Source organism: Zootoca vivipara, chromosome 3 (assembly GCF_963506605.1).
Source record: "Zootoca vivipara chromosome 3, rZooViv1.1, whole genome shotgun sequence".
Lineage (NCBI taxonomy): Eukaryota > Metazoa > Chordata > Lepidosauria > Squamata > Lacertidae > Zootoca > Zootoca vivipara.
Genome location: NC_083278.1, coordinates 116268538 through 116280587, shown reverse-complemented (window position 1 = coordinate 116280587; position 12050 = coordinate 116268538). Strand labels below are relative to the sequence as shown.

The window sequence follows — 12050 nt, the reverse complement described above, 5'->3', positions numbered from 1 at the left end:
GTTTTAAGCTTGGTAATGAGTTCCAATTCAGCAACTTCTCTTTCCAGTCTGTTCCTGAAATTTTTCTGTAATAAAACAGCTGCTTTGAGATCTTGTATAGAATGTCCTGGGAGATTGAAGTGTTCTCCTACTGGTTTCTCTGTCTTGTGATTCCTGATGTCAGATTTATGTCCATTTATCCTTTGGCGTAGGGTTTGGCCTGTTTGTCCAATATAGAGAGCTGAAGGGCACTGTTGGCATTTGATGGCATACACAAAAACAGAATGTCTAGTTACCATTTTGGGGCAAGACGGCTCAAAAGTCTTCTTTTTCAAACGACGGACTGACTGTGATTATGAGTTAAACATTTGGCTGGTTCAGATGACAAGCTTGAGCTAGGTTAAGAAGAAAAGTCAGTGACGCAGACCATTCATAACGTAGGAATATTCTTCGCAACTGTGAGCAGGGCAGTGGGGTGGGTTTAAGGGAAGAGAAGTGGCAACAATGAACTATGTCGTTGTTCCCTGCTCCTGCTCAGGTTGCACAGAAAAAGCAATTTGGTCCCTGAAATTCATTCCCATTGTTCAGATAAAATATAACTGATAGAATTCTACAGGATGGGGCATTAGTGCGTGAAAACAGTCAAGATCCAATGATCCCCAGATGGTGGGTGTGTCATGCGCCATTCTAGTGCCCAGGCATCTTCACTTGGTCACAAGTGGTCGAAAGCCAGGTGCAAAATTTCGAACGCTCCTCACAAATGGTGGACAGATTGTGTTTCGTCTGGTCAGTCTGCCAGTCTGGCTACCAACATAAAGGAGACTGCACAAATTCCTGGAAGAGAAGGCTATCCGATGGCTGTGCTCTCTACCTTGACATCTGCAGGCAATAATGCCCCTGAATACCAGTTGCTGGAAACCGCAGGAAAGGAGAAGCCACTCATGCATGGATCCTGCTCACAGGTTCCCCACAGGAATCCAGTTGGCCACTGTGAGAACAGGATGCCGGACTTGATGGGCCTCTGGCCTGATCCAGCAAGCTCTCCCTTGAAGTCCAATCTTCAGCCAGCCTCTGAGGAGCCTCAGGATTCCCAAGACTGAAAACCACAGAGATTGAACATTTGGGTCAAATTTGGCCTGGCAGCCAATGCTTGAAGATCAGTTCCTCCCACAGAGGTTTATTACTATTTATTCTTTATTTCTGGAATTAAACCCGGCTGCTTCGAGCAAACGGATTCCAGTTGGCATTCCAAAGAGAGAGAGAGAGATTCTAAAGAGGCATTACTGATTAGGGAAATCAAGTAACATGAGACAACCACATCTCCAATCCATTTCTCCCACCAACACATGCCGTTTTCCAAGTGCCTTTGCTGAGTGAAAATTGAACTGACTCCATGGCGGCTGGCGGGGAAAGGAGGGAATACAGAAAGCCCACAGCCTTGCATGGAAGAAGCTGCAGAAAGCACAGCCTTGCATGGAAGAAGCTGCAGAAAGCAGGGGCACAATCCGGTTGAAATTTCGGCCGCCTAAGCCGCATTCGGACGAAGGGAAGCTGTGCGAGAACAGCGCTCTCCTTCAGCGCAGCTTGCCCAGATGTCCCCCTTTGGATTGTGCCCAAAGTCAATAAATGTGGCTTGAAAGATCGCTCCTGAAGTTTCAGAGACTTGTAGCACAATCCCTTTTGTGTTGCTCAACTACAGTTCCCATCACCCTTAGCCAATGGCCATTCTGGTTGGGCAGATGTGAGTCCAATAGCTTCCCTTAAGCTTCAACCCAATCTATATTTAGTACCAGCATTCGAAATTGGCAAGGGGCATTTTGCACCTGGCTATCGGCCACTTGCGACCAAGTGAAGGTGCCCGGGTGCCAAGGTTGGTGCCTGACGTCTCCACCACCTGGAGGTGCCTGCCTGGGCATCCTTGGATCTGGACCGTTTTCACACACTAGCAAACGCATCTTGCAGAATTCTACCCATGATATTTTATCTGCACAATCAGAACGGATTTCAGGAACCCAAAAGTCCTATTTTAAGAATATGAATTTCAAGCCGTCTGTCCTGAAAATGGCATCTAGGCATTCCATTTTGGTGACCATAACCGTGGCTTAAGGAGCTTCTAACACTGATATTTCCTTGGGAGCAAGTCGCATTTAAATCAACAGGACTTAACTCTTGAGTAAGCACACACAGGATTGTGTTGCCGGTGACTCTGAACTTATCTGAAGTACACTTGTAGCTTGGTTCTTGAACAGAACCGTTCGAAAACCAAGGCGCGGCTTCCCATTGGCTGCAGGAGTGTCCTGCTGCCAATAGGAAGCCGCAAAAGCTGCGTTGGACGTTCAGCTTCCAAAAATTGTTCGGAAACCGGAACACTCACTTCTGGGTTTGGATCGTTTGGTAGCCAATTTGTTCGGGAGCCCATGCATTTGAGATCCAAGGTACGACTGAAACGATTAATAGGGGAATTTGGGAGAGGGGAGGGGTCCACAGCAGCGTGACTTAAACCACTGGTCTTTAACGGGTGAGCTGGGACCCCCAACTAGGTTGTGCATCCCATAATCAGCACAGGCACCACAGAAACATATGATAAATGAATTAAAAAGGGGGGGTTTCCAAATGCAAGCGTGGCCAAAAAGGTGAGTTTGAGAAGATGGAAGAGAACTGGCTTCTGTTCAGCCGGAGACACTCTTTTCCGAATCCTACCTTACAATAAAAGTCTGGGTTACAATCCATAAAATTTTCAGACCGTGGTAATTAGCTGGTTAATTATGCATGGGTACGTCTGCAGGGAAACATACAATACTTGCACCCAGATCTCCGCAGTAAGGAGAGTCAGAAACGCAAAAGGTAATTGTGATCCAATTTTGCCTTGCCGCAGGAAGGTGGGGGGTGAGGAAGTCAAAACCACTGAAAGAGGAATTTGCATAAGTGCCCTAAGTACATGACATGAAATTTATTACGGTCAGAGACCAGCTTGCGTGTCCTAAGTATTTGGGGTACGGTAAACAAAATTTTCAAATAACAAAGAGGCGTCATTTCTCGCTCTCGGCTTAATCGTTCTTCTGCTAAGTAATTGCATGCAATGAAAATGCAACTCGCCCAGCAATTTTTTGACCCAGCAATTAAAAGGTATTCTAAATGAATATGCTCCATTCATATCCATTTTAATGTTTCAGGCAGCCATGAATTAAAGGCACAGAAGAAAGATAGTCAAAGATGGGGGAGAGGGAAGAGATGGAATCATCAAATTGGAAAGTTGGAGGGGACCCCCAAAGGGCATCTAGGCCAACCCCCTGAAATGCAGGAATCACAGCTGAAGAATCCTGGACAGGTGGCCATCCAACCTCTGTCTAAAAGCCTCCAAGGAAGGAGAGCCCATCTTCCAAGGGAGAGCAATTCCACTGTCGAACAGCTCTTACTGATAGGAACAGACATGTGGACTGCAAAGCTACAGAGGTTTCGCTCAAAATGGGCATAATTTCCTTACAAGTGCAAGAGACTTTCAGGAATACTGATGTTATTGCAAAGCTTGCATTAGGCACTGATCTATTTTTAAGCATGCTAAAACAAACTACACTGGCACGTGTCTGCTTCCCCATCATACGTTCTCCAAGATTTTACTCCTCCTGCCGTGCAAGTTACTTTACAAGGGCACTCAAAGCCAATAAAACGAACTGTGTTAAAAATCTTCCTGGTCTTAAAACAGAAAAGAAAAAAAAGGAAATTGTCAGCAAAGGCTGCCACTCCGTTTAGAAGCTGATTGACAAACATTCAAAAAGGAGAGATATAGCAGCCACGGGAGACTTCCCCAAATTTTTGTTTCCTGCCAAGGATGTAAAGTCCAACAAATTCCTCCCATCGACCTCGCTGACAATTTCATTTCCCAGAAGTACTAGTTACAGGTAGGTAGCCGTGTTAGTCTGACGTAGTCGAAACAAAAAATTAAAAAAAAATTCCTTCCAGTAGCACCTTAGGGACCAACTAAGTTTGTCATAGGTATGAGCTTTCGTGTGCATGCACACTTCTTCAGATACCATGCATGCACACGAAAGCTCATACCAATGACAAACTTAGTTGGTCTCTAAGGTGCTACTGGAAGGGACTTTATTATTATTATTATTATTATTATTATTATTATTATTATTATTTCCCAGAAGGTAAAAGAAGCAACAAGGGAATCATCTGTCCTAGACCTGGTCCTCACCAACAGGGAGAAATTGATCGACGAAGTGAAAGTACTCAGAAACTTGGCAAGAAGTGATCGTGTCCTCCTGGGTTTCATGATACAGAAGCAAGGGAAAGTGGAGTGTAGTCAGACATGCACTCTGGACATTAAGAAGGCCAATTTTAAAACGACCTTAAGGCAGGATGGCCACCTGCCACGTATGAACTAGTTGAGATTCCTGCATTGCAGGGGGTTGGTCTAGATGACCCCGCAGGGTCCCTTCCAACTCCACAATTCTATGATTCTACGATTCCAAGCATAATTAAGCCTAAGAAGACTCCAGCTTTCACCTTTCAGCTCGTATTCACGTCGACGCAGCCCAGAAACAGCACAGGCAAGCAACAGAAACAGGAGTTGTGCAGGAAAAGGGAGTTAACCACCTTGTGTAAACAGGTTCCTTGGTTCCAGCAGGGAATCTAGCGCACGCTGTATAATTAAACACCAGAACAAACACAGAGGAAAGGAGGTGGCAGGACAAGCAATTTCACTCCCCATCCATCCTAAGCAGCCCGGCTGAAAACTGGCAATTCAGATAAGGCGCCGCAGTACCCTTTTACAGCATGGTGGGGGAAAGCTCAGGGCCCAAGAGGCAGACGATTTGCAACCCTCTTGGGCACCCTACTCTCTCCCCCCCCCCAAGGGACATGCCTTGCACCCTTCCTTGAGTTTCTCTGTCTGCAGGAATGTGTCCTTGAACTCTGATACTGGCACTGAACAGAGGAATTTGTCTCTGTGTGCTCATGGACACTAAGCCAGTGCTTCTCAAACTCCCCCCCCCCCGCTACTGTTGGACTACAACTCCCATCATTCCTATCTAGCAGGTCAGGGATGATGGGAGTTGTAGTCCGCTACGGAAAAATCTGGGTGCGAGGCTGGGTGCCAGAGCAGCCACGCACCCAGATTTTTCCGTAACAAGTCCAACAACAGCTGAAGACTCAAGGTTAAGGAACACCGCACTAAAGGGAGATCAAATTTACATTCATCGCTCTGCCCCGCTTTGCCTCTGGCCCCAATCGCCACCACTAGGTGGCCCCTGGAAAGCCATCCAGAAGGGAATGCAGCCCTTCGGCTGAAAAAGGCTCCTTTCCCCCGTTGTGCGCCTTGATGTTCCAGTGCAACACACAGGACGGAACTGTGGTTTCTTGCTTCTGATTAAGTTATTCCCTAAATTTGTATCCCGCCCTTCCCTCCTAAAGGAGGCCAGAGCAGCGGTGCTACAAATGCATGCATGCATTGGGCGCATAGCCAACCCTCTCCACCTCCAGGGGAGTCCCGCTTGCAGCCACGTCAGAGAAAGAAAGGCAAGGGGGCGGGGAGCCCAAGTTCATGCAACGCTCAACCACGGTTTAGTGTTACATCCAAATGCAGCCACAGAGGAACTGTGTTTGCGTGCTGACCGGGATCTACACCCCAATGACGCAGTTCCCCTAGACTCCGTACCTTTGCAACACACAATCACATCTCTCGCCATCGCTGTACCCTAGCCAGGGCTCCACCGCTCGGATACTCTAGCACATATGGATTCGGTGGTATCCTGATACTGCCGGAGGCTGTCGCTCGGCGGTACAACATCCGGGTTCCACGTTCAAAACCTGGCACCGCTAGAAAGGGCTGGGAACACCCCATGTCTGAAACCCTGGAGAGCTGCTGCCAGCCAGTGTAGGCAATGCTGAGCTAAGTGACTCACGGAACAGAATTTCGTAGAATCGTAGAGCCGGAAGGGACCACCGAGGTCATCCAGTCCAACCCCCGGCAATGCAAGGATCTTTTGCCCAGTGTAGGCCTCGGACCCGCGACCCTGAGATTAAGAGTTTCACACTTGGTATAGAGCACTTTCCCAATATTCCTATAAGTGCATCGTACAGAAGGATGGCAAGCAACTTTTATGAAACTTTGCCCTGGTTTACTAACACCGATTAATACTTAAGACCACAGCCTTGACGGTCATTCCTGGCTGCTAAACTGTGGTTTGGAAAGCCAGAAACTACATCTAGACCAGGTCTCTGACTGTCTGTTGCCACCAAACCACTGGGTGGACCTTGAAAGGCGAATTGCAACCTGGAAGGCAAAAGAGTTAAAAGGACGGAGCTTTGAACATATGGCCCTAAGGAATGAAGTATTTGTAGCCCAGGGGGCAGAGATCACAAAGCCATCTTCTCCTGATAAGGCTATTGTTAGATGGAACAATGGCATGCATTAGACAAACTGACGCAGGAGCCTTGGTGCATGCCACATTCAAGGAGAACAGAGGCAGGATTGATGCAGCAAATAATGCATCCCTCCCCCCCCCCAACGCCGGGGAAAATCTGCCAGTTTAAAGAAGCTATGGGCAACCCTCCGCTGGTCACATGCATGCACAAGTTTCAGATGTAAAAATAGATCTACGTTCTGATAACATGTGCCGCAGCCGCATGGCCTTGCTTTGGGGGTTTGGAATTTTTTAAAAAAAACACACACATAAAGGTTACGAGAGGCCGACTTTGGTCCTATAGCCTTTGCGAATGCAATCTTTTCTCTGCTTAATGTACATTTTGAATATTTTGTGCATTTAGAATTCGAAAAGGGCACGGGCGTCGAAAGAAATAAAACAAAGCTACGACAGACGCAAGCCAGTTATAATCGGTTTCACACTTTTGAGGAAGGGGGTTCCTTAATATCCCCCCCCCCCGGCCAACCAAAGCCTGAGAGCCGTTATTGCTCTCGAGATGTCTCATAAAATTCCCTTATAAGGAGCAGAGGCAGAAAACTTATTTGGGGGTGAAAGAACAGATGGGCAGAAGCAGGTACGGCTTGCGTTAAAACCCCTCGCCAACACACCCCTGACCCCCTGCTCAGGAGAGGTGGCGGAAGTCTCCGCTTTCTGACCCACTTCACCTTAGGGAGGATGCGGTGGGCAAGCTGCACCCAATCAATAGCGTTTTCGGAAGGCCAATGCAAGGAAAAGATGCAGGCAGTTGACAGTGTAAAGGGGCTTTCCTGCGCTCTCTTGCGGGGTTGAGGGGAAGGGGAAGGGGAAGGGAAGGGGAAGGGGACGAACCTGTTTTGCCCAAGAGCCCAATTTGCTATTTCTTGACTTGCCAGCTTTACAAGCCTGGCAGCTTAGCACAAAAGCTATTCAGAAGGGGGATCTTCTACCCCGGCTCTGGAGCACAAATTTTAAAAAGGCAGCATATCAATAAGTAATAAGGAAGCAGATGTACCGGCTGCTCTCCAAGCTCAGAGATGAAACCTGCCTGCCTGGCCCCTTTGCCCTCAGGTGATGACAAATCCACAATAGTAATTTTTTTATTAAAAAAACCCCACACACATTCAGGAGAAAAAGCTTCCAAGGTTTCACACCCATCAACATTCCTGTTGCAAAAACTTTAGCAAACCACCACTAAATTATTATTACCATGGGCAACATTCAGCGTTTAGCCACCCTCGGAACAAACCTAATGGTTTTGGTTAATTTCAATGGGTCTACTCAGAGTACAAGTAATCCTGGATATCACCCAATTACATGGCATTTCGGTGTGTTTTTCCGTGCCTTATCTTGTTGCAAACTTTGCAATAACTCTGCATGGTGAGAAAGTCTTGTTTTTCTCCTGCTCCACACACGCATGGCTGACTGTGCCTTGCAGGGCTCGGTCAGTAGAGCCTGAGGCTCTTTATTATCAGGGTCGTGAGTTCGAGTTGCACGTTGGGCAAAAAGATCCCTCCACTGCAGGGGGTGGGACTAGATGACAACCCCCCCCCCCACACACACAGGGGGGTCCTTCCAACTCCAGAGATTCCATGAGAGTTCATGGCCAGTGCAAGTCCTGAATTTCCACTCACTCTCCAGCACAGCAAAAAGAAACAGGCAATCTCAGCCCATACCAAATGTTTGCTAATATGCAAAGCTTAAGACCCGTCTCTTTGAAATATGAATTTCCTTGCCTTTGAGCCAATGACGGGAAGGGATGAAGATAGCAGCACATTTGCTTTGGGGGCATGTCTATGCGTGTTGGGTGGGGAGGGAAACCCTTTGTTTTCAAATGTGCATTACAACTCCCTGGATGGGGTGTTTGGAGTGTACCTCTGCAGGGGGAAATGCCCTGCTCCTTCTGGGGTGGTTTTTCCACCTTTGGTCCCCACCCTTCTAAAGGTGGCTCCTAGAAGACAGCAAACAGCTTTGACTGGCCAGGAACGGATGAGGCGAAGAGTGGGTCCTATGGTCAAGAAGGTGGTTTCTGCGTGTGCTATAGAGGGAAGTGAGGAAGGGAGCCTGGGAAGGGAGCCCATCTAGGGGAAGGGAAACTCTGATCCTAAACTTCTGCTGCCTTGTGAGACATCTTCAGGAGGCTAAGGAGAAAACGCTACGCAGATCTGGAGTGGAGTCCATAAGGCGGTTGGATGACGCTTCGTACGCCTCCTTCCTGCAACTCCTGCAGCCAACATCTTGCTTTGTTTTCCTCTGGCCCACATCAGCAAGGCCGAGAGGGGGGTCTTGTTGTCCAAGCGGCCCAGGACCTCCGGACACACTGCCCACCAGTATTGCACCCCAGGGAGGTCACTTCGGTGCTGCTGGCGCAGCGCTTTGACTTCACCCCTGAAGGCACACTCCATTGTCTCTTGGACGGGTGCCAACAACGATTCCCCGCCTAACCGATTGCAGACCAAGGCCTCTCCAAGCACCACCTGGAGATGTCAAGGACCGAACCCGAGACCTTCCACAACTAACGCCTGCTAAGTAACATGCAGGTTAACCTCTGGTACTTAAAAGCACACCTCTGCAAATTCCACATTCACATTATAGCAACTGGGAACACCCACTGAGAACTGGTCGTCCCTTCGAGTGCATGGCAAGGTGACTCTTTTCACGTCTAACAGGACACACCTCAGCTATAATAGTATTATGACACAACCTCCCTCCACCTCCACCTCCACGGACCTCCTGCGACCTCATGGTGTGTTGACACTAAACCACGTTAAGCAGTAAGGAAAAAAACAGAAAGTTGCTTGCAGGCACAGGAGCTCAGAAGTTTTTGGGAGCACCCAATTTCCTAACATGCATCTGACTGCACGCTTAATACCGCCACTGAGCTCGGTTCGAAATGGAGGAGGCCAAATGCCCACACGCAACGGCGGGAAAAGCGCAGCGGGCCGTTCGCAGGGTATCGTTTCAAGGTTTCACAGGAAGCAGAATCGCAGAACTGCAGAGTTGGAAGGTGTCCCCGAGGGTCATCTAGTCCCACCCCTTGCACAGGGGTGGGGGTCTTTTCGCCTAATGGGCTTGGGGAATGAGGAAAGGTAGTCCCAAAGGGCAAGGAGGGAGAAGGAAAGCGGGAGCCTCAACGCTGCAGTTGTGATTCCTGCATTGCAGAGGGTTGGACCCTGCAGCTCCTGAGATTCTATGATGTCTCTTCCAAGAGTTTATTTGCATCTCCTGCGTGCTCTCCCCACACCCCTCCAGTCCTCAGTATTTGGGCAAGGGGGTCAAGGATCTGACTGAGTTTTCTCCTCTCAACATCATCACTCTGCCCTCCAAGGTTTGGGTTCCGTGGTCGTTCACCCTGCTATGTGACAAGTGAACCCCACGTTCTACAAACAGGATGGAGGTCTACCACTTACCAGGCCACCATAGTGCCAATGCATAGGGAGCTGCCCCCTGCCAGCTCAAGCCATTCAGCTAGCCACCCAACTCTGACTGGCAGCAGCAGTCCAAGGACCCAGCCAGGTCCCTTGAGATCTTTGCACCTGGAGGCCTGAAGATTGAACCTATGGACCTTCCCCCACAGCATCAGCTTCCCTCTTTACTTTCTCAGAGTTTGGGGTCTCTTCTGACCCCCCACCCCACCCTTATGAAGAAGCTGCCCACAGAAAGGGAGGGTCTTTCTGTCCCTCCCAATGCAGTATTTTTGCATGGGGTGGATTCCCTCTCCAAGGGCAAAGTTTTATCACCAACCGCTCCCCATGGTGGTTGTTTTTTTAGGGGGGGCTTCCCCCCACTCTTCTCCAATTGATAAGGGACCGTGAAATCCCTGCCCATCAAATCAAGGCAGCCCCTTCCTCGCAGCTCCTGAATGAAGTTCACTCTTCTCCCCCCCATCTCCTTTTGAAAGGAAGGGGGGTCACCCATGCCCAATTTTATTTGGGGTGGGGGGATCTTCTCTTAGTACTCTGTTACCCCTCCAGTCTTTTGTCTGCCCCCTCTCTCCTTCAGCTTCTCGTGAGGGGTGCCCTTCCAACTTCATTTAGATTGGGGGGTGTCTTTCCTTCTCTCCCCCCCCACTTCTCTCCCAACTGCTTTTTGAGGGGAGGAACCCCATTCTGCCCATTTTGCAAGTCCCCCTTTAACCCTTTGCATACCGTTTCCAGGGGAAGGGGAGACCCTTCTTTCCTTCTCCCCCCACTCCTCCTCCGAACAACCCCCTATGCGGTATTTCCCTTCTCTCCCACCACCACCTTTCAGAAGGCAGGGGAGGTCCACCTCCCCCCCCCAATCCCTTGGGGCAAAAAGACTCCCCCCATCCACCCCCATCGGTGTGTGGGAGGTGTGCTTCCTCATCTCCCTATCTCTCACCTGAGCGGGTGTCACCACCTTTCTTTTTGGGGAGTGTCTCCCCTTCCCCATGTTTTCATTGGGGTTAAAGTTCTTCCTTTCAAGGGTGTCTCCCCTTTCCCCTACTTTCACTGGGGGAGGGATCTTCCCGGGGGGGGAGTGTTTCCACCGGGGATTCTTCCTTCCTTGGGTGAGGGGTCTCTCCTCTTCTCCCCCCCCCCTTTCCCCAGGTTTTGGGGTGACTCCCCCCTCTCTCTACTTTTTTTTGGGGGGATCTCCTCTTCTCCCCTCCCTCCCTCTCTCCCTCCCCATGACTCACCCCTCCTGTTCATGGGCCGGACCCGCACGGCCACCTTCACTTTGGAGTCCCCCATCTCCGCCAGAGCAGCGCCTCTCCCGCCGCCGCCGCCGCCGATCCTCTCCGGGTCTCTCCAGGCTTCCGTCTTCGCGGACGAGGCGGAGCGGAGCCACAGACTCCCTCCAGGACTACGGCGACCGGCATGCACCGCGGCGGCCCCAGCGACACTCTTTCGACCCCTCTCGGCTCCCGTCGCCGGCCCGCAGCCCCGCTGCCTAACGGGAAACGTGGTCCTGGGAGCAGCCAGGCGGGTACGGAGGCACCGAAGCCCGCTGGGAATTGTAGTCCGCCGAAAGCGGTGCGGAGAAAGGGACAGAGAGAAGGGAGAGAAAGCTTCGCCCGGCGCGGTGCGTTCTGGGAAGCGTAGTCCCATGCGGCAATTCGCAGGTGCGGTTCCAGAGAGGAGGAGGGAGGCGGCTTGTTTCCGCGGCCCTGATTGGCTGGCGGCTCTCTCGCGCCTGAGCGCTCACCTGCGCGGAGAATTCCCCGCACGCAGAGAAGTAGCACGTCGGGGAGAGCCAGACAGCCTGACGTGCTAGGTTTCTAGGTTCAGCCAGGGCCGGATTTAGGTTTGATGAGGCCATAAGCTACTGAAGGGTCCAGCTGTCAACAACAAATTGTCGCTGTTTTTTGTGTTGAATGTATGCTATATGGTCATTTATGGACCTGTTGTCGTTGTCTATGGAGTTTTCTTGGCAGGGATACTGGAGTGGCTTGCCGGTTCCTGCTCCAGAATGTATCAGCATCTTAAAAAGCAGAGAAGAGACATCACCTTGCCGACAAAGGTCCATATAGTTAAAGCTATAGTTTTCCCAGCAGTGATGTATGGAAGTGAGAGCTGGACCATAAACGAGCCGTCTCAGGAACAGTTTCTTCTCTAGAGCGATTTTGGCCTTAAATGGAAAGCCTGGACTTTGAAGTCATCTTATTTTACTTGTTATTTTGTATTATATTTACTTTTGTTA

General features: G+C 49.9%; 1 protein-coding gene across 3 annotated transcripts in view; it reads right to left on the bottom strand.

Annotated features, from left to right (window-relative positions):
• The window catches only part of KIF13B (kinesin family member 13B), a 160980-nt gene extending 149788 nt beyond the window's left edge, over window positions 1-11192 (bottom strand). For all 3 annotated transcript variants that reach the window (XM_060273162.1, XM_060273164.1, XM_060273163.1), the window contains exon 1: window positions 11047-11192. In XM_060273162.1, coding sequence (XP_060129145.1) covers window positions 11047-11101 — 55 coding nt within the window. In that variant the 5' untranslated portion in view covers window positions 11102-11192. The remainder of the gene's footprint in view (window positions 1-11046) is intronic.
• Window positions 11193-12050: the final 858 nt, after the last annotated feature.